The sequence below is a fragment of the Gadus macrocephalus genome, chromosome 2 (assembly GCF_031168955.1).
Source record: "Gadus macrocephalus chromosome 2, ASM3116895v1".
NCBI lineage: Eukaryota > Metazoa > Chordata > Actinopteri > Gadiformes > Gadidae > Gadus > Gadus macrocephalus.
The window spans coordinates 19,292,778-19,316,043 of record NC_082383.1 but is presented as its reverse complement, the minus strand read 5'-3'; the positions used below and the strand labels follow the sequence as shown (position 1 = coordinate 19,316,043).

Below are 23,266 nucleotides of genomic sequence, written 5' to 3'. Positions count from 1 at the left end.
TTTGCTGCCGGTTTTCTCGGCAGCAAGTGCTGCGGCAGCAAAGCAGCAACCCGTCTCTACATTCACTTTGAATGGGATCGTGTTGCGCGTCAACTTTTTGCATCTTTTGGTGTGAACGCAGGTTTATTTATCACACACACTCACACACGTGAGGTCTGTCTCACTTTTACTCTGAAATAACAGCAGTCAGGTAGCTATTTTCAGCTATAATAAACTGTGTATTTTGTGTATTTAGGTAAAGCATTTAATGTGCATGCGCAATAAAGCACAAAAAAAATGATAGGGTCTATAGCATATACATTTTCTGATTACAGTTTAATGTAACAGTAGGCTGACAACACCGCAACTGCAAATTAGCCACACGGAGATAACCATGGCAACCGGTCAAAAAATTCTCATTCTGCGCACGCATCCGCCGTGTTGATAAACAAATAACCCCCCTATTGAACAAAGTTAAACCGAGTGAGCGTGCCGTTCAGACACCAGTAACGTTCATCAGGCAGTAATATCGTTCAATGAACGCGTTCAGGCACAACACTGCTGGTAGAACTCGCTGTGGTTGGGGCTTGGGGGAACCGAGTGAAAAGACTACAACCACCCCCCTTTCCGTTTCATTTACAAAAGGCAGATTTACAAAATGCCAAATAAAACACGACAGAAACTGTATTTCGCTACAATACTTGATGAGGAACATCAACGAACACCACTAAACACTCGATGAGTTTTGCATTTCTGAAAACTAACGTTTAGGGGTGTTTTAAGGATAGGTTTGTGAATGCCCATAGCCAGCCATTGTGAAGCAGGCAGGGGTGAATCGAAATTAGCCAAATACTCGAGACAGGACCAATATTAAAAATTTCGGTGTTAACAACTCTATTTCATCCTAGACAAACCAGAAAGGGGGCTCAATGTTCAAAACACCTGAATTGTCCTTTAAACAAATTAAAGTCAACCATTGCTTGCCAAAGAAGAAGTTTATTAAAGGATTGTGATAATACAGGAACCCTCAAGTCAACAATATGCTACTCGGATATAAATATATATATATATATTCATATTATTTATATTAACAATAAAACTAAATGCTGAATATCATAATTCGTGAAACCATAGTCAAGTGTTAAGTATTTTGTTATTCTAAAAGTGTTCGTTAAGTCCACAGTACAAGCCAATAGGAGTCCACGTCCTCACGGTGCTCTTTTCCCATTGGTCAGATGCTACCTGGATATGCCTGAGCTGGTGTGTGATTGGCTGGAGGCGGTGGTGGCCGCGCTGAGCTGGGAGAAGCCACTGTGGCTGGACTCTAGACTGGTCATGGACCCCCTGGGGAGCAGCAACAAGGTGACGTTAGGGCAGTGGTTCTCAAAGTCTAAGATGCAGTAAGCCCGCAGTTTAATCAGAAACCTGCGCCTGGGCTTCATGAAATTGTTGGCTCATTTCTCCCCACCAAAGAAGACCAACGCCAGGGGAGGGACAGAGCATGAAGAGGTGAATCCCACAGACCAGATGGTGGCTACATACTGTTAGCAGACCTATTAGCAGCTACATACTGTTAGCAGACCTATTAGCAGCTACATACTGTTAGCAGACATATATACGGCTACATACTGTTAGCAGACTGATATGCAGCTACTGTTAGCAGACCAACTAGCCACTACATACCGTTAGCAGACCTATTAGCAGCTACTTTCTGTTAGCCGACGTATAAACGGCTACAATATTCGCTACATTGTAGCGAATATTACTGTTAGCAGACGTAGTAGCGGTAACGGGCTGTTAGCACAAGTATTAGCGGTAACGGGCTGTTAGGAGAACAATAAGCGACTACATCCGGTTAGCCGACTTATTAGCGGATGCATACTGGTAGCAGACATATTCGCGGCTACAGGCTGTTAGCAGACCCATTAGCGCCTACATTCGGTTAGCAGAAAGATTAGCGCTACATCCTGTTAGCAGAGGTATTAGCGGCTACATCCCGCTAGCAGCACTCAGTGGCGGTGGGACCGACCTGAAGTCCTGCGAGGCCAGCACCTCCGTGTAGTAGATGACCTTGCACTTGTGGGAGGAGACCTGCAGCGAGGCCAGCACGTCGTCCACCCTGGGCAGGCTGGAGGCCGCGCAGGCCGGAGCGCCCTGGAACCGCCACTGCAGGATATAGAAGCCGGGCCAGCGGGTGATGTGGGAGCCCTGGGGGAGGGAGGGGAGTGAGTGAGTGAGTGAGTGAGTGGGAGTCAGGGGGAGTGAGAGTGAGAAGAAGGGAGGGATTGAGTGATAGTAAGAGTGAGAGAGGGAATGAGTGAGATAGGGAGTGTGGTTGAGGATGAGAAGGGACAGAGGAGGGCTTACTGGTGGGACGGTAAGCCCTCACTGTCTTGAGTGCTCAGATAATTAGGATTTTGTGCCTTTATTGCAACGGACGGTTTTATTTCCCAAAGGCACACGGTCCCATCGATCCTCAAGTCCTCAAAACAAAATCACTCCCAAATAAGTTCCTCACAGCAACCATGAGGAATACTCTAACAATGAGGACTTGGTGACACCAGTCAGTCCCTAGGGACTCAAACCCCTCACCTTGGAGGGAAATCAACCTGACCCTGCAGTTACCGCGGGAATAGAACCCGTCACCATGGCATTACATTTACATTCGGGGCGTTCAGCAGACGCATTTATCCAAAGCTACTTTCCTCTGACAAAGTCCATTTGTCAGAATGGACTTCGGACCCCCGCCGTGACCCCGAGGACCCCGTGCCCCACGTACCTGGACGCTCTCGCCCTCGCGGCAGGCCAGCGCCGTCTCCACCTTGCTGTAGTCCTGGCCCAGCGTCCAGTTCCTGTCAATCAGCGGCAGGTTGGCCCCGCCCACCAAGGGGGCGGCGCCCGGCGCCTCCTTCCTAGGGGGGCTGGGCGCCCGCTTGGAGTGGAAGATGTTGAACACCACGTCGCCCTTACACACGTCAAAGTCCCAGGTGATGACCGAGGACACCTCAGCGATGTCGATGAGCAGCTGGGGGGAGGAGAGGACAGGTGGCAGGTTTTAACGCTCAGGGCCATCACGCCTGGAGCTGGGTCGTCTGATCGAAGGGTTAAGATGATACTTTCACTTTTCATTTGGTTAGGCGTTGCCTTTTTAAGGGGAAGGAAACTAAACAAACACATCCCTTGTCGATTGGACGGGAAAACTCACCGCGCTTCCTTGTTGCAGAAGAAGGAGCAGCCACAACTATGCATGATCTTGCTTTTTTTTCATTTAGTTCCTACAAATAAAAACTTGAGCCCATTTAAAACTGAATAATTTTGTGTTTTTGAGAGTGATCACAGTGAACCCTTTTAATAAACGTTGTCCAAAAGTGTACAGTCAACCCTTAATGCTCTGATATCTGGTTCACATCAAGGTTGCATCTGAAGCGAACAGAACCAGAGTTCACTTGGACGTGGACAGAGACTTCAGTGAGCAAGCGGACCAGAAAAACCACTTGGATGAAGTTTACAATATAATAACAGAGACATTAACAATCACAGAACTTTCTGCAAAAGGAAAACCAGGTTCTGCAAAACCAAAGCATTTGAAAGGTAAGCTAACCTACTGGTTTAAGGCCCTCTGATGGTAGGGATGTTTATATCCAGTCTCTAGCCCCTCCCTGACGATAGCGACTGAACCGATATACAACAGATGGGAATGATATATATTTCTACCAGCAGGTGGCACTGCACTCCACGGTATCGGGGATCAACCCTAGCATTCAGGCTCCTAAGACAGATGATATAACCTCCTCTGTATCTCTCCTCTGCAGAGTTGTTTACAGAACAGCAAACTTTAGCACAGTGATTACATCAGCACCAAGGTCTGGTTCCATGAGGCCACCCTCACGTGCACGGCCGTCTCCCCCGGCGTGTTTGCATTAAGCACTACAGGACTAACCTGAATGACCACCTCAAGGTCGGAGCTCACTTCTACAAACACAGACCAGGAGTCAGAATCATGAGGCCTAGCGGTTTGTTACGAGACAAGTATCTGACTAATCAGATGACTCTATTTACTATCTAGTCATTTAATCCAAAGTCACTCTTAAATCGACGTCATTTTGGAGCAGGTAGAGGTTAGGTCCATCAGACCCATTAGCCTCCTAGTTAGGTTCCTAGTTAGATTCCCTGCGGTCCACCTGTAGGCAACTTTGAGCAAGATGCCCATCTTTCTCAAGGATGCCCACAGGTAGACTGCAGGCCTTAGTGAAACGAACCGGAACCTAACCGAACTAGAAACCTTTCGGCAAGTACTCCAACCACAACAGAATTCAGTTCAGCGGTGTGGTCTATTTTATAGACTGAATTCATCCAGGATGGACTGGACTAGTACAGACGGTGGTTGAGAGCTGCGTAAGGCCAACCTGAAAGATGAAAGTGAACTCAAAGAACTGGCCGAGCATGGAATAGGTGCTTTGGTGGTTGTGGAACGAATGAGGCCATTTGTGTTTAAACAGTTCTCCTTTCACATTGTTTTTATCCTGGCTTGCCATGAGACGCTGGAGCTCTGCTAACCCAATTTAGACTCCGGTGAAGCTGCACAACACGCTCAGCGGAACATTGATACCTGCCCCGGAGCTACAACCGTTTAGCGATCCATCCAGTCTGGTTTGAAGCGTGCATTGAAAAAGGGCGCAGGGTCGACTAGTCGATGCAAGAAGCCCCAACTCCTCATACCTGCTCATTATGAACCACATTAAGACTCACTGTCACTCACTTTTGATGAAGGCGTAAGGAGAGACAGATGGTGTGTAAAAGGTGGGGTAAAGGTAGTGTAAAAGGTGGAGTAACTCATAGTGGGAGATAGGGTGTAAAAGGTGGGGTACCTTGTAGGGGGGCTAGATGGTTTGTGAAAGGTGGGGGATCTCGTAGAGGGTCTTAAATGAGGTGTAAAAGGTGGGGTACTATCACACCTCGTAGGGGGCTCCCTTGAAGACGCTGGCGCTCTTGTAGATGGCGTCGGCCCACAGCCGGTTCTCCTCGCTCTCCAGCTGCTCCGCCGTGCGGTACAGGCTCTTGGGGACCACGCCTCCTTCTGGCAGCTCACACTGTCACATGACACGGGGGAAACAGGAAGTGAGTGTGGAGGATGTGAAAGTCTGGCGGAGGTGCGAAATTGACTGAGTGACTTCCTGTTCACAAGAGAGACGTGGCTTCAAGGCAGTAAACAAGGGTTGATTGGCTTTTGAGGCTAGGAAGGCTATGCTATGAAGCATGCTATGACAATGCCTGTTGGCATGTCAATGTGATAAATAATAACCCGGAATAAACCAGTGGCTGACTAGGAAGAGGCAAAAGATAAAGGTGTTGGTGGTTTATGTGCGTGTGTGTTGGCTTATGCGTGTGTGAGTGGTTGTTGGTTTGTGTGTTGGTTTATGCGTGTGTGTTCGTTGGTCTATGCATGTGCGTGTCTCCTGCCAAGTCGTCTCCCCCCCCCCCCCATTCCCGTGACGACTAGTTCTTTACGGTAGAAGCATTTAGACGCCCGTGGGGGGTGGTGGGCGGCGCCTCACCATGCAGGAGCCGCCCAGGAAGTCAGGCAGGATGGTCTTGTCGATGTAGTCCAGAAGCCCTCCCGGGCCCTGGTAGTCGTTCCCCGCGTACACCAGGAACTTCTTACGGGTGTTCTCGTCGATGAAGGGACTCACCTGGCGGAACATGAATCTCATCGGTCAAGGACCGTTTCATTAGGTACACGGCATCACGCCGTCCCATTGTTCCAGGCCTGGTAGTTCAGGATGTCAAGTGGCAGGCGAAAACATTTCACGTCTAACTATTGAACCTTGTAAAACTGTGGTGAGCTATACTGGAGCTCAACATGTGTCACAAAAGCATATGTTTGGATTTTTATTTCAATAATAATAAAGTAATGTTAAAGCCTGTAGAGTTGACGTCATAATAAGGCGACATCATGTCAAGGTGACGTTACAATAAGACAAAGTCATGTCAAGGTGACTTCATAATAAGACAAAGTCATGTTAAGGTGACTTCATAATAAGACAAAGTCATGTTAAGGTGACTTCATAATAAGACAGTCATGTAAAGGTGACTTCATAATAAGACAGTCATGTTAAGGTGACTTCATAATAAGACAAAGTCTTGTTAAGGTGACTTCATAATAAGACAAAGTCTTGTTAAGGTGACTTCATAATAAGACAAAGTCTTGTTAAGGCGACTTCATGTAAACTTGGCTTCACGTTAAGGTGACGTCGTGTGAAGGTGTTTGACCCAACGGTTGAGGGGGGGGTCTCACCAGGGTCCAGAGCACGGGGAACACGCGGGGGGCCCTCAGGATGAGCAGGCGGCCCAGGGTCTCGGGGTAGTTGGCCTCCACCACCTCGATGATCCTCAGCAGCGCCTTCACCCCCGGCCGCCACAGGTGGCGCATGTTCAGCCCCTCCAGGTCCACCAGGCACGTCCAGCAGCTAGCAGTGACGCAGCGGACGCCGGGGTTAGCCTAGCCTAGCACGGGGCTATGCTCTCATTGCGACTTATAGTAGGTGTTAGCGTAGCCTAGGTTTGGCTACCTGCTAAAATAGTATTAATATAGTAGTGTAGCGTAGCATTTGGCTACCTGCTAAACTAGCATTAATATAGTGGCGTAGCATAGCATGTGGCTACCTTCTACAATGGTATTAATACAATAGCTTAGTGGCCGCAATGGGATGGGCCTCTTGCCAATCCCATTGTACAGTTTTGTGCTGTGAAAAGCTACCACAAAACCAATAAGCAGGGAGGACTTGGTTCTCTTGTACCTGATGGGTCGACCGAACACCCTGGTGTTCTCCTCACAGCGGCGCAGACCCTCCTCGTTGATGGACAGGACCTGAGGGAACACAAGGACAGACCGAGGTGAGGACTGCACAGAACCTAGGATAGGACTGCACAGGACCTCGGATAAGACTGTACAGAACCTAGGATAGGACTTTACAGAACCTGGGATAGGACTTAACAGAACCTGGGTTAATCTTTACAGAACCTAAGTTACGAGAGCAAAGACAAAGTGTGTATATCTGTGTATTTAAGAATTGAAATGCGTCTACACAGTACAGGTGAGTGAGCGACGGTGTCTCCAGGCAGGTAGATGTTGGGAGTGAGAAGAGGTGCATGCTGGTCCTACGCAGGAGAAGGACTCACCTGTCTCAGCAGGCCCTCCTCCCCCAGTGCCCGCACCAGGCCCTTGGTGTCCATCTGACCCAGGCGCAGGATGTACAGAGGGCGGCCGTCTGGAAGCACAACCACACGGCCGTTACAGCACAACCCATAGAGAACCTCATCTCAACACACAACCACACGCAGTTACAGCACAACCCATAGAGAACCTCATCACAACACACAACCACACGCAGTTACAGCACAACCCATAGAGAACCTCATCTCAACACACAACCACACGCAGTTACAGCACAACCCATAGAGAACCTCATCTCAACACACAACCACACGCAGTTACAGCACAACCCATAGAGAACCTCACCTCAACACACAACCACACGCAGTTACAGCACAACCCATAGAGAACCTCATCTCAACACACAACCACACGCAGTTACAACACAACCCATAGAGAACCTCATCTCAACACACAACCACACACAGTTACAGCACAACCCATAGAGAACCTCATCTCAACACACAACCACACGCAGTTACAGCACAACCCATACAGAACCTCCTCTCAACACACAACCACACGCAGTTACAACACAACGCGTAGCGAGAACCCTATTTGTACGCGCAACCACACACAGTTGGAGCACACACAGAGAACACCCTATGAATACACAACCAAACCACGGTGACTGCCCTCAGGAATGCGTCTGCACGAACAACCATACCTTTAAAGCATGTATTCAGTGACCGCTCCACTGGAGCCATCGAGAAACACGTTTAAAGAGTGTTTTGGAAGCTTTTGCATTGCATGAAATGTAAATTTATTCAATTCACATTGTACCTTACAGTTGTAAGGCATGCCCTGTAAAGCACATGTAGCAGAAGCCCTGTTGTAAGACTCCCGTAACACTAGATCCCGCTAAATACATCATCAGGCCCCTTGAAAAAGTTCAGCACTATTTGTTACATTGCCACTTCGTGAATGCATGTCACGCATGCCGTCAAATTCTGGGAGTTTAAGAACAGTCTTTGATGGCTTGGAGCCTCTGGGGGGGATTGGGGGGTATATACGGCTATTAAATGCTCTTAACAGACGGTATGTCATCTTTATTGCAGAGTCCTTTATTTATTATTTTAATTCTTTCACATCCTTTGGATCAGTTCCAGGTTCTGAGCAGGCAGGCAGCTATATATATATATATATTTATGTAGAAAGGTCAGATGTGTCTTTCAGAAACGGACATATATTTATAAATATATATACGTCTGTTTCTGAAAGACACATCTGACCTTTCTAAAGCTGCATTAGGCGGGAGATGCGCCGGGCTAAATGTAATCAGCGCCCGTGGCTCGTCTAATTAAACTCAAAAGCCAGCGGACATTTGACTCCAACGACATGCTGCCTGCCCCTCTCCTCCAGAGCGACTCATCAGAGGAGGGAGAGGAACCCGTTAACCAGCGAGCGCCGTGTCACCGCTGGTCACGGCGTTTAAAGCTCTCCATTGCGTCTTCATCAGACGGGGGCAGCGACGGGGGGGAGCCCTGGAGCCGTGCCCACCGCGGCAATTAGCAAGCGCTGTTTACCTCCGCAGACACAACAGATGGCAGGCTGGGGCCCACGGCTAATCATTGTAGCAGGGCCCCCCGGGGGGCCCGCTGCAGATGTGAGCTGGCTGGTTCCTCCAGCTTCAGACTCACACCAGGCTTTTCTCAGAATACAGAACCGATCTTGATGCACTTTGCGTTGCTTTTCACTTGCATTCAGAGTTCAGGGAAGGGAACTTTTGTTGAGCCGTGTTTCTGGACTCTATTGACAGAGGGGGGCTGAAGTGAGATCCTCTTGTGTGCACTGTGCAGTCAGTAAGAACCTTTTAATGCAGGGGTTCATCAAGTCGTTTCATCTCGGGACACAACATTGGTAATTGTTATTGTTGGACCTAATCGCACACACTGAAAACTGACTCAGAAGACAGGGGGAAAGTGATTCATTTGGTTTTTTGCAACACACCTTCGACTGAAAGGCAACGCAACGCATTCTGGGTCCTGACCCATAGGTTAAGAAACGCTGCTCTGATGATAGGACTCAATACAGACAAACTAGCCACTGTCGATGTTCCTGAATCACCAGTGTCGGCCTGCAGCGAGTGCGTATAGAGCTGCACTCCGACAGTTGGGCGTCAAAAAGTAAAGATAGTTAAGAACGAGAACTTGTGATGTTCGAGAGAAGGAAAACAATCGGAAACAGCGGGGCATGGAAACGTTCCAAACGGCTCCCAGCCTCTGCTAGTACTGTAGGCCTTTGTGTGCGCTGGAAGCAACATACGCTGTTGCTAGGAGACCAACGGAAGATGTGATTCCTTCCGATACAACATTGACACAAGGGATAAGGCCTCTGTGTTTGAGATGCGTGCGGGAGAGCCTCCCCGAGCAGCCATCCCTCACGAGGGCTCCCGAGGAACACACCGTGGAGACCAATGACGCAGGTCCAGTGAACTCAACAGGGGGTTATCTGCTACATGGGGGTCACACTGATACTAACCTAGACCTTGGTACCAGGCCCAAAAACTATTTGGCACAGAGTCCACCCTGGTCTATTGACCTGTTAAGCGTTTCCACTATGAGCAGCTCAGTGGCTCAACAGTGTGCTAACCATGTAGGCAGTACCCCTCGCTGCGTCCCAGGTTTGAGTCCCACCTGCGTTCACCTGCTACATGCAGAGATCAAGACTGAGTCTAAAATGGTCGCATTTGTGACCATCTATTATGTGGATGCAAGGGGATGTTAACGGCATCAGAGCAGAAAAAGTTCTCAATTTAAATCTAGTTCTTCACAAACAATGTAATAGACACGCCGTCACGTTTTATAAATAGGGCTGTCTCAACACGAACATTTGTAATTTTGTCCCATCTAAATTCTGAAATGGTTCAACGGGCAAGAACACGACTTTTAAAGCCACAGCATCACGAATGTTGGAGGAAGTCGGTGGCTCTCAGTTCCACTTCGGGTCCGAATACGCCTCGGTGAGGGCAGAACTCGGAGTCCGTCGGGTCACATACCAGACGAGCCACCGAGCGCCCTGCCTGGCAGCTCCGCGTGGCAGAGGACTAAACGCGTTGAAACTCCTTTTAGGGTCTTGTTCTGTTTTAAGTAGGATGGGTGGTAGTGATCATTTTTAGCAGAGCTGGATGCACTCCAACGCCCTTGTGGGGATGACTCAATTCCAGTGAAGAGACATGTCAAATAAAGGTGGTTTGTACACTGCAAATTACAATTTAAATGAGTTACACCACAGTAGTCGTGCTACACAAGATAAGACCATGCAAACTAATACACACAGAATACACTGGCTTACAGATCCAGAGAAAATGAAATAATGAAATGGAACTGCAGAAAAGGACCAGCCCGTTATTTATAATGGGTAGAGATTAGCTTCACCTCTGTCGTGGTGGTGCCAGCCCCCGGTGTAGTAGTCCGCCAGCAGGCCGGGCCGCTCCCAGGAGTCCAGCAGGAAGTCCACCTGGTGCTGCTTCCTCCAGGTCAGCGACTGGCACAGCATCTCGCGGGCCTTCTCCAGGCCGAAGTCCCGGGAGCGCAGGAACCGCAGCACGTGCTGGTCCTTGGGGATCTGAGGGGGATGGGGGGGGGGGAAGGGTTTACAACGGGGGCCGCTCGATGTGATGGAAACGTTTTCAGTGGTAAATGGACTGCATTTATCCAGCGCTTTTCTACCCAGTGGCCACTCAAAGCGCTTTGCAATATCCCCCAACGTTCACCCATTCACGCACACATTCACACAGCGGCGCCGGTGTCAACCATGCAAGGCGACAGCCAGCTCGTCGGGAGCAGGCAGGGTGAGGCGTCTCGCTCAGGGACGCCTCAACACCCAGCGAGGAGGAGCCGGGGATCGAACTAGCGACCTTCTGGTTACAAGTCAACCCGCTCTACCACCTGGGGTACTACTAGTAGTGGTGGTGGTAGCTCGGCAGGTAGAGTGGGTTTACACTACTGCTAGTTGTGGTTTAAGATCAGGTGCACAGACAAGACGGATCTTTTAAAATGTGGACCAGATAAAAGTTTATCCTAGGATCTGGGTGAAACACAGATTACTATCCCAGCTCTACTGTGAGCTGTGTAATTCTGTCCTTTATGCGATGATTGTTTGGAAGAAGAACACCACATTTATAGCGCGTTTGGGTGCTAATAAAGTGCACTTTGAAGCCAATGCATTACTACAATTAAAGTGCATTGTGCGTGCAGGAGAGTGTTTGGCTGTCTGCTTGTCTGTCTCTGTGTGGTACCACTCACTTTTCCTTTGTGGGTTTCCTGCAGCCCCTGGCGCAGACGAATCAGACAGCTCTCCTGCAGGGGAGTGAGGTCGCCAAGGTAACGCCGGATGTAGTCGGCGTCCAGTTTGTCTACGGGCAGATCGTCAACGGTTACAGTGCGGTGAAACTCGTGCAGCAGCAACAGAGCGATTAACTCCACTTATAAAAGGGTCAGGCGGTACAGAGTCAAGAAGTTGGGAGCGTCTTGCTGGTGTTTACTGGGTCATTCGGCTCGTTGCTTTGAATTATCCACAGGACAAAAGATGGATTTTGTTTTGGCCTCCCAATCACAGACGTCAATAGAAAACCTCCCAAATGAGTCACATGCAAATGTGAAACAAAGACTGAACACATTTATGAATATACTGAATTTATTTAGAAACCAAGGCCGTACAATTATGTACCGTGCTTATGAATGGTGAAAGGAAACATTAAAATATAACCTTTACACTCCAGAATGAATTAGTATATTCACTGCTATACTTGAGTTTCTTCCTCAAAAACAATAATCAGAGTGTAATCCTCACAACTTCACTAGTGAGTAACGGTTGAAGCTCTGAAAATTGGATAGCATTAAAGGGTTATAAGAGCAGTAAGAGAGCAGTGAATATAACTTAATTTTGGATCACAAAGGTAATATTTTTATGTTTTCTTTCCCTAATCATAAGCGTCACACAATTGTACGGCCTTGTATTCTAAATTAATTTAGTAGGGGTCAATTCCCAAGAATGAACGCACTTTAATCACTTCAACACACAGAGAATACATTTCTGAAACCTATCATCAATAAGTAGCTAGAGGGTTAGACTGCAGAGTTCGGGGTTTGAAACAAGGACCTTCCAGCTACATGGGAGCCAACCACCGCCGAAACCCCCACCCAGATCTCCTTTGGTTTTGTTAAACACCGATGACATTTCAAATGAATAGAGTAACCCCCTATTACCCTAGACCTGTCGTCATGGAGACTAGTGTCTCGCTTACGCCCACTGGGGGACCCACCTTCTGGTGCGGAGGGGGGTAGTTCGGGGGGGCTGGAGGACGCCCCGGTCTTGGGTCCGGGGACAGAGATGGGCCAGGGGGCGGTGCTGTTGGCGGTGGCGGCGGAGGAGGAGGAGGTGGTGTTGGCGGTGATGGAGCTGAGCGGGGGAGCAGTCAGGCGCCCGAGGGGGGCTGCTTTGGGGGCGAGCGATGGGGTCCAGCGGGGCACGTGGGTGACCCCCTCCTGCTCCAGCTCCCTGAGGTAGTACTCGATGATCTCCTTACCCTGGAAGGGGAGACCGGGGCTGGGGTTAGACGACAGGCTGAAGAGCTCAGAGCTGGGAGAAAGGGTCGTTTCGCTTTCTGTCACTTCATATTTGTTTCGACCAATCCTGGGGCAGGAAATGGGGGGGGGGGGGGGGGGGGTTGTAATTGGGTGATTGATTGGCAAACGCAAAATTAAAGAATAAACAGAATAAAAATATAAAGGATTTTTTTTTAGAATAAACTCTGAAAAGTGTCTAAGGTTTTCAATCGCACTGTCTAGACTGCGCACTGTAGAAATACACAAGCATCCATTCTGAACGAGTTCCTCCTCCTCCGCGTTATGTCTCCACAACTAAACAGGACCCATGGCGTGACTCCGCCCCCTTCAGGTCGGTCCGGACCAGGGCTCCGAGCCGTCTCCCCCCTGAGGCTGTGCTGTGGCACCGAGGAACGGCTGGAACTGGCCTGAGGACTGGATTAGCATGGAGACGACGGTATCAACATACCTCCATGCACTCATAACAACCATTCCAGGGACTCTCTATGTTTTCCATCTCCGGTACAACAGGGCTACCGGCTTGAGGGTTTTTTTGACCTGGTGATGCCCTTGTCTGGAGTCGATGACTCAACACATTATTATATTCAGTTTGCCATTAAATCTTAGATGTTCTTGATCTTAGGAAAAAAAACACATTGAATATTGATATCAGCGATCCAATAGGGGCAAGTATTGTTCCACGTCCAGGCTTTAAAACAAGAATAATTGGATGAAAATCAAACAAGCCATTTATGTTTCAAGGGAACGTGTTAAACTAAAATCACTGTGGTGCACTTTCACCTAACCCTTTATTACCCTTTTAAATGATGTAGCTATAGGATCGAAACGAACAAAGCCGTTGAGAACTCGAGGCCGTACGCTGCATGCATGCCAACAATGAGTCTCAAACAAGTACAATTATTATATTCAGTGTTTGGTCCGTGAATCTGAGGGAAACAGAGGTTCAGACGTCATTATGGCCCGTTTGGAGGAGGCTCTGACGGGCTCTGACCCCATCACAGAGATGGTTCATCTCAGGAGGGACTCAGCTCGGCACGTTTTAATTGGTGATGGAAACGCTGATCAACGCGGCATGGTTTCACTCAGCTCGGCCTAAGAGGCTAATGGGAAAGGATCAATATACCGGTGGGTTTAAACCACTGGTGATACGCGAGGTGGTGAATCCAGTGATGAATTCTTAAGAAACAGATATACAACCAAAGAAAAAACAATACAGATAGTTTAGAATAAATTTAAATATTGTAAATACAGTGATATAGTATCATGGCTCCTAAAAATGGTGTCGCTCTGTGCAAAACATCCGATTCCCATTGTCATGTTTTCAATTGATAGTCTGTTGACTCAATAAAGCCACGGGGAGCAGAAGCAGCACTGCTCTGTGTCTCCACTGTTCCCTCTGCCTGGCCGCCTCTCTTTGCTCTGCCACTGCACTTGGATTCATCTCAATCGTTCCGTTTGCATGGGAGACAGTCAGCAAAAGGCCTAGAAGACAAGTAAGTGGTCCACCTCAAGTCAAAGGTTAAGAACCACTGCTCTACTCTATCGCATCCTCCTCGTGTTGGAAGGAATATGGGGATACGATGTGTTTCACAGTACAAGGTTGGAACTTGGTTCGGTAATTAGAGCGAGCTGGCTATTAACCTGAAGGTTGCTAGTTCGAGTGTCGAGGTGTCCCTAGGCGAGACGCCTCACCCTGACTGCTCCTGACGAGCTGGCTGTCGCCCTGCGTGGTTGACACCGCCGTCGGTGTGTGAATGAGTGAATGTTCGGCAACATTGTAAAGCGCTTTGAGTGGCCACTGGTTAGGAAAGCGCTGTATAAATGCAGTCCATTCAACATTTACCACAACAAGTAAACATAGTATTTGAGTTCCAGAAAACATGTTTTTGAAGCCGTTTGCTGGAAATAGCTTTTAGGAAAAGAAATCTCGCCTACCGCAATTCACTCTGTTTCAGTCCCTTCAGAATGTGCCGTTTGTGTCTGTAGCTTTAATGCAAATGAGCTGCTGCCCATTGACCAATGAGCTGTCAGACTGAACCACATCATGGAGGAGAAGGGATTGTTGCCATTTGCGGACTCCTGGAGCTCTATATCTATATAATAATAATTATTATATTATATATATGGGTATATATAATATTATATCTAATATAACGGCCAAAAGCTATGTGCGCCTTGGATGAAATTAGGAAACATAAATACTGCATATGACGTCTGGCACTTTCACAACAAGTAAATACTCGAGTGGTATATAATATATATATATATATATATATATATATATATATATAATAATAATAATAATAATATATAATAGTGGGGGATATCTCGGCCGTGGTTGAAAATAATTGGGGGCTTCGGCGGCGTACTCCGGGAGCTGAGCTGCTGCCGAGTTCACCCCGCCTGAGCTGCTCGTCCGCTGGTCCACTAGCTATGCTCTGATGGAGGAGAGTGGGGAAGTGGGAGGTAATATTCAACTGGGCCCCCTTACTATGTAGGAGGGGGCGCCGAAACTGACTCGCTTGTTTGGTAACTGGAGGCAGGGTACTTTCAGAAATGCATATCTCCCTCAAAAAAAATCATGTACAGACTTTTTTCAAAGTTTTTCACAGTGTGTGGGAGCACCAGAGACCCAAAACAACACCCCAAATCCCAGGAAAAGTGTTGTTTTCATAATATGTCCCCTTTAGGCTTATTATACTACATTAATCAAATAATAAAGACGCTTTGAGAATCAAAAGGCATTTTGGATTTCCTTCTCAGAAAGCAAATTAGTGTATCTGGAAGCCCAACGAATCTGACATTTTCTCAGCAGTCACAAGCCGCCGTTGTGTCTGCTGGTGGGATCATGTGTCACACACAGCCCACGCCCCACACCCACAAGAAGAGGCCGCATTATGTCAACACTGTGGACATAACAAACCTCAGAGGTGCACCTGCGCTGCCGTTCAGAAAAGCCCCACCTCAGGTTCATGGAAATGTACTTTGTGATCTGTTTGCAGACAAAGCGTACCTTCTTGATGCTGCTGGCGTACTGCTTCATTGCGATCTTCTCTGAAGAGTTCTCGAAGCCGAAGAACGACTTGATGTCCAGACTGGCCGTCTGCTCGAAGCATGTCCACTCCTCGTTCTCTGGGTGGACCTGGAGTCACAGACAACATGAGGTCATGAATTTAACACACCCCTCGTTCTCTGGGGTCACAAAGACAACATTAGGTCAATGGGGGGCCTATGGACAATATTGGGTCGACCTGAACACTCCTGACCCTGACATGACCAGTTATAAGTACTAATATTACAATATATAGACATACTGTATTTGTATGATATAAACATAGAGGAGTTTACATTTAAATCAAATCGGAGGTAAGAAGAGAACCCAATTTATACTGATGTATAACATTAGATACAGTTCGCTGAGTGAACACTGGACTGTATAAGATATTGGGCGACTATGATTAGAGTAGATTACAGCGGACATGATTAGATAAACCGACACGAGTTCAGTTGAGACGTTGCTATCTTAGATCAGAGGACCCATTAGACCCAAAGGATGCATGAGATGAGTTCAGACGGAGCTATATGAGACCAGAGGAGGCCGCATGGGGCTCAGTTCAGACGGAGCTATATCAGAGCAGAGGAGACTGCATGGGGCTCAGTTCAGACGTTGCTAAAGGAGACCAGAGGACGCATGGGGGGTCTGACCGTGTAGTTGCAGAGCTCCCTGACGAACACGCGGCTGGAGAAGGTCTCGTTGTGGACCTCGATGTGCAGAGTCCTCTCCCGGCGGTTCAGAGTGTTCCTCTGGATGAAGTACAGGTAGTCCACGCCCGCCATCTAACCACACACAGATACACAACATAGGACAAGGACATATGAATGAGAGAAAAATACTTCAAAATATGTAAGTGTAGCAAAATACAGACACCACACTCGCACATATTCACACAAAGGCACACACTCACATACACTCACACACACTCAGTCAGTCATACACTCACACACACTCAGTCATACACTCACACACACACTCAGTCATACACTCACACACACTCAAAGTCATACACTCACACACACTCAAAGTCATACACTCACACACTCAAAGTCATACACTCACAGTCTCACACACACTCAAAGTCACACACACACACACACACACACTCAAAGTCACACACACTCAAAGTCACACACACACACACACTCAAAGTCAAAGTCACACACACACACACACACACACCCACACACTCAAAGTCACACACACACACTCAAAGTCACACACACACACACACACCCACACTCAAAGTCACACACACACACACACACACACTAAGTAGAAGTAACATTATTTAACCCTTGGGATTACCAAAGCCAGGGACTATAACCCTGGCCCAGTATGGACGGTGCCCCTCCAGCGATAGACCCTGCCTACGGAGCTGACTCAGGGCTTACCCGCTTGAGGAGCCGGGGGGCCTCCACGTCCACCATGCAGCGCCTCTCCGTCACCGTCACCGCCCCATCCGGGCTGTGGGTCTCACTCATCACCTCGCTGTCCAGGAACACCGGGATCAGCGGGCACTTGGGGAAGCGCCGGACGTACGCCTGGAATGGGGGCAGACCACGCGCTTCAGACACTGAAGCAGAGGTAGATAGACTGTATTGATCCCAGAGGGGGAGACCTTCTCTGCATTCAACCCATCATAACCCATCATACACTGCCGGCAGGGGGTGGGCTGCCTTTCCCATGAGCAAGGCACGGGCACTGCAAACAAGAATTGGTTCCCGGGCGCAACGTTGCGCCCGGGAACCAATTCTTATTTGTAGTGCGTGCTCATGGGCAAGGCAGGATCGTTGTCTTGCATGGTTAATAGTCTGGGGGAAACGGGAGCACAGATGATGGGTCGGCTTAGCTCTGGAGGTAGAGCGGGTTGAATTGTAACCGGAAGGTTGCTAGCTTGAACCGAGTGTCGAGGTGTCCCTGTCTGAGCAAGACGCCTAACCCCAAGTGCTGCCGATGAGCTGGCCGTCGCCTTAGATGGGTGACTCTGCCATCACTGTGTGAATGTGTGTATGAACCAGGGAGTTCATACACACATTCCACTCACATTTCCACTAAGGCCTTTCCAGAGTGGAAAGGCCTTTCCAGAGTGGAAAGGCCTGGAAAACAGACCCTCCATTCCTGGTGGCAGTAGTGGGCCTCAAACCCAGCACCTTCCTGATGTGAGGCAGCAGAGCTGACCATCCATCAGTTTAGAGGGGGTAGCAAGACTGGGTCACCATGGATATGCTGAACAATGTTACTACTGCACAATTGCTTGCACGTGGACTACCTTAATTAGCACGCTACGAGTAGTGAATCGTGCCTGCAGTACACCATCGATTTAATGAAAAGGTAAGGGGTTGCTATTTATCCAAGTAAAATCACACAACTGGAGTTGGTGGACAGGTGGTTCACGAAATCAGCCTTCACCGTGACACACAACACATGTTCAGCCATGTCGACCACCGCAGCAGCATCAGTAACCATGCAAACCCGAAAGACTGAACCTGGCTTCTCCGGTGGACGCGAGTTTGGCACCGCATGACTAAAACCAATTTAACAGCAGCAGCAGCGGGGGGAGGGCGGGGTGGGGGCGCAGGGCTAAAAGCACAACAGTGTGTACTGTGTACTGTACTGCTTAATGCTTTGTGGATGTTCAGGTTTACTGCACACACCGACCTCATTAGTTCAGTCGGCTGCCGTTTTGGTGAGGCCAGCGTCGCTCTGCCTTGTGCAACACAGAGCACCATGCGATGACTACGGTAGGAAGCCACGGGTGTGGTCTAGAGACTAGGGACTTCTGACCTCCAGCCAGGCCATCCTGGAGTGGAACTACAATGTAAACTTCCTTCTTGAAGGGATCCTAGCCACCATCTTATCATTAACGACATGCATCTAAAATATGACATTCAATGCTGTGGATAAAAACATCTGCTGAGGTGTGCCTCGAAAACCAAACTGCTGTGACAATAAAATGTGCAAGGCAAGCAGAGACACAGGCTGAACCGGGTCGTTAACACCGTCCCGGGTAAGCATTCTGTTGTTTTGTTGTTGGGCTGTGAAACATTTACTTCCAAAACCTGATGATGTTAGTTTTTCATGAATGGATGTGCCGGACAACTTACGCCGACAGTGCTAGTCGCGACATTAGCGCACGCCCAACCGGTTGAATTACTTTCTGAACTTTAGCACCGGCACGCAACGTTTGTTGACAGACGTGTGTTAACTAGAAGGGCCTAAGGAGCTACTGAAGTGAACGTTAAACGCAGAGAGAAGAGCGCCCTGCGTCAGAGCCGGAGAACCCATGTCCCGTGCCTGTTGATCGCTCGGCAAACACAAGACAAACTTAATATTTGATTAGCCAGCTAACCTCTAAACATTAAAGAGCAAAACACGCAGGCAGTCTAATCAGTCTAAACCTCCACCACGTCAACACGCTTATTTATATAATCCAAAAACACACTTATTCTCGATTTAAGATCTTCTATAACAGGTGTTGTATAACAGACCCCAGGAGTGAATGCTACCCCCTCCTGATCACAGCACAAGGATGTCTTTTCTCCACACCACCACGCTGGAGCAGAGGAACAAAGGCCAGAGTAGAGTGTAGGAGCCCGGCCCGCCAGTTATGTCCTGGCTGCCGCAGACAGAGAGCTAGCCAACACATTGTATGCCGAGGGCTGTATGTATGTATGTATGGACAGGCAGAATCTGTCCTGATGTTTTTCGTATTTAATGACCAGAACCTCCTGTAAATAAACTGTGTCTAATCAGGGAATACAGTCATAACAAATCACACACATAGTTATATCCGCAATTATGTATCATTCACTCATTTGGCAAACATCGTAATTCAGAATGACTAATGACGGATTCAGATACATGTCACTCAGGAGCAAGTAGGGGTCAGGCGTCTTGCTCAAGGATGCCTCCGGCTTAGGCTGTGGACGTTGGCGTTCGGACCCAGAACCTTTCACCTCAGAGTCAAACACCCTCCCCACTAGGATGCTTGTTGCCAACTCCTGTCTGTAGAAAGGAGCTACGCCATGCTTTCTAAGCCAAACCACATTCACACAGGTCTGAGGTCAGATGGGGTCAGGTGGGTCGGAGAGAGGTCGAAAAGGTAGCGACGCCAGGAGCTAGCACTCACTCGCTGTTAAGGGGCAGTATTAAAAGAAAAAAAAAAAAAAAAATGAAAATGCAGGGTTAAATCTCCTTTACATTCATCCTGTGAGCGTCGATCAATTCCATTTGTAAGAAATTCTACTGATCTTGGAAGTGTGGTTGAACAACGGAATGTTCCCAAGCGCGCGCGTGTGTGTGCGTGCATGAAGTTTGAATCCCTTCTTGTGGTTGAATACGGACACTGAGGCCGGTGTGCTTCGCTCATTGCTTACAGCAACAATACGCTCTCTAAACAGGTTCAACACGTTGTGATGTTGTAATCCCCCTGGTGTGGTTTTACTGTACACTGCTTGCTTAGACTCCGGCAGTAGGTCGTATTATCTCAACACTGCGCTACGCGTCACTCAGTTTGTCTCCAGGTTAGGTGCACTCGTGCAGCTCTGACTCCACTCGCAGCTAAATGGCTTGCCAGTCAATCACTTCCATGGGACCCCAGCTGCCAATCAAAAACATTCTAATATTTGCGGTCCTGGCATCGCAATAGTGGAACAAGCTCCCCACTGACACCAGGACAGCTAATACCCTGCACAGAAACCTCATCTGCACAGACAGCAGCATGGCCCATTCAAATAAAAGAAAGATCGGCATTTCTGCTTTGTAAAATGGAGCCCTTCTGCTTGTTTGATGAATTTTATGCACTTGCATGATTCTGGACATTTTTCTTTTGGTTGAATGCACTTATTACAAGGCACCTTGGATAGAAGCCTCAGTCTAACGAATCTACTGTAACATAATGTATAGCGCCTCATCACAGTCAGACTCTCAAAGGGCTCCACAGTCCCCTCTTCATACACGACTCTGCCCCACTCCCCTCCAGAACAATCGTTTTATTGGTTTCATAGACTTGGCACAACTATTGCTCAGAAATGTGCGTAGGTGCCGACATCAGCGGGGAGTGGGAATTCTTGCCATTTCAATGATATTTTTTCCTTGTCTAGTGTTAACACATTGACTGATTACTATCTTAATAACTGTTGTATCGACTGATGCAAAAGTATATTTTTAATTTTGGTCATATCATCCAGCCCTTCTTGGAAGAGTTAGGAATCATATGCAAGTGATGTACGCTCCATGCCGACAGTTATATTGTCTTCACCATTTGACATCTTAATCTTCCAAAATAGCCATCAGGTACTTCATGACCTTTTGAGGCAATATCTACATTATTCCATTAGACTGCAAGTATGAGTGATGAAAAAACACTTGCCTAACAGAAATGTGGGAAAGTGGATACGAAAAAAAAAAAATTTGAGCATGTTGATTAAAAATCTTTGATTAGAAACCTTGACTACAATCAGCGGTTAGTGATGGTGGTGGGTGTCAGAATGAACAAGACACCACTCTGGCCAAATGCTGAGCGAGGTTTGTTTTAATGGTTACATGCTTTTTTTTCCCTCACAGTATGGCGACTGTTGCACCAGATGTTATGCAACAAAACTTCAGGAATGTCCCCTGTTGAGGCCTCCGAGGTACAAAGTATAGACTTCAGTATCCCAAATATTACAGTGCACAAAGGTTTGCCATGTTTTTCCTGATGCCTTAACATTTGACACAGACTTAATCATGTTGTTATCAATAATAACTGCAATGGAAGCGCATGACAGAACTCACCGCCATGATGAGCTCGAATGGGTGTTTGTAGACCCTAACAGGGGATTGGTATTCCTGCACCATGACTGCCTACTGTCCTGGTCCACGCGCATTCTGGAAAACAGAAACGGAGGTCAAAAGATAGAAACAGTGCAAAGTGTGCCTCACTTGACATCAACTGTTTACTGGATAAAAATTCCGGAATATTATGAAATAACTTAAACAATATTGACCTCTTAAGGTCTGTCAAGGAGTCTAAAGAGATCATCATGGTCTCTTTAATCAAATGAGTTTATGATCACTTAAATTGCTATGAGGCAAAATATTTCCAAAGCACTGACTAACAGCAGCAAGCAATAGATACAAGCGTAAACCTTGACATTTATTTAGGTAGGTAGATCGATGTAATTAAAAGCACAGCACAACACACACACAAACATTACACTAACACTACCCAATGATAAACAACATAAAAACACGAACGTTACATTAAACAACATTAAACCAGTAGACTAAACCACATTAAAACACTATAGTAGGCTAAAAATTAAAGTTAGGTTAAACAACATTTAAAACACTAAAGTTAGGTTAAACAACATCAAAACACTAGGCTAAACAACATTAAAACACTATGTTACGTTAAACAACATTAACGTTAAGTTAAAAAAAGATTAAAATACTAGGGCAAACCTCATTAAAAGACTAGGCTAAACCAAATCAAAACACGAGACTAAACAAAATTAAAACACGGCTAAACAACTTTAAAACACTAGGTTAAACAACATTAAAACACTAGGTTAAACAACATTAAAACACTAGGCTAAACAACATTAAAACACTTGGCTAAACAACATTATAACGCTAGACGAAACAACAATACAACATCAGGTTAAACAACTTTAAAACACCAGGTTAAACAACATTAAAACACTAGGCTAAACAACATTAAAACACTAGTTTAAACAACATTGAAACATTAACGTTACGTTACATTAAAAACCTAACCTTACGTTAAACCCTAGCCTAAACAACATTCAAACAAGAACGTTATGTACATACATTAACGTTAAGTTAAACAACATTAAAACATCAAAAACTAACGTCACGTTAAGCAACATTAAAACACTAAAGTTACGTTAGAACACTAACGTCAGGTTAAACAACATTAAAACGTTACTTTAAACAACACTTAAATCCCAGGCTAAACAACAAGCGTTTCCAAACATGGCTCACGCGCTGGGTTTACGTACCGCGAGGGTCCGGAACTTCGCTGAGCAGCTCGGTTGTTTCTCTCAGGAGCTTTCTTTGGAAATAAATATAAATTCAAACATCTTATTCGTGGTTTGGGGTCGAAGTAAGGAACCGGAGGAGAGAAGCGAGGCCTGTTACTCAGTAAAGTGCTGCTGAAAGGGTTCACAGCCCCGGCAGCTGTGTCTTAACACCGCCCGGCCTCACAGTTAACCCCTCCCACCAGAAGCACTGGGAATCACTAAATCAGGGCAACATTTAGGTTTTATCAATGTCAAATCCTTTTAAAATACCATCTTAAGTTAAACACACCGTTGTTATTCTTACTGATCTTGTGTAGTTGGGATTTTTCACACTATTGCGTTTGGATGTATTTTCTTTACATAAAGCATTTACATAAGTAACGGACGTGGCTCTAGGGGAGCTGTTTCACATAATATTCTA

General features: G+C 47.1%; 1 protein-coding gene across 1 annotated transcript; it reads right to left on the bottom strand.

Annotated features, from left to right (window-relative positions):
• Positions 1–959: 959 nt before the first annotated feature.
• On the bottom strand, positions 960–23,040 carry LOC132451915 (SEC14-like protein 1). The gene is made up of 16 exons (XM_060044396.1): positions 22,825–23,040; positions 21,596–21,688; positions 17,212–17,361; positions 16,468–16,599; positions 15,776–15,904; positions 12,459–12,723; positions 11,440–11,549; positions 10,570–10,759; positions 7,159–7,247; positions 6,777–6,847; positions 6,275–6,446; positions 5,535–5,669; positions 4,935–5,069; positions 2,759–3,004; positions 2,009–2,187; positions 960–1,323 (listed from the first exon to the last, which is right to left on the bottom strand). The coding sequence occupies exons 2-16, from the start codon at positions 21,656–21,658 to the stop codon at positions 1,218–1,220; spliced, it is 2,172 nt and encodes a 723-aa protein (XP_059900379.1). The 5' UTR covers positions 21,659–21,688; positions 22,825–23,040; the 3' UTR covers positions 960–1,217.
• Positions 23,041–23,266: the final 226 nt, after the last annotated feature.

Coding starts and splice junctions, on each gene's coding strand:
- LOC132451915 (XM_060044396.1), bottom strand. CDS start 21,658: ATGGTGCAGGAATACCAATCCCCTGTTAGGGTCTACAAACACCCATTC. Junction 11,550..12,458: donor ACCCCCCTCCGCACCAGAAG/GTGGGTCCCCCA, acceptor ATCTGCCCGTAG/ACAAACTGGACGCCGACTAC. Junction 10,760..11,439: donor AGGAAACCCACAAAGGAAAA/GTGAGTGGTACC, acceptor CATCCCCCTCAG/ATCCCCAAGGACCAGCACGT.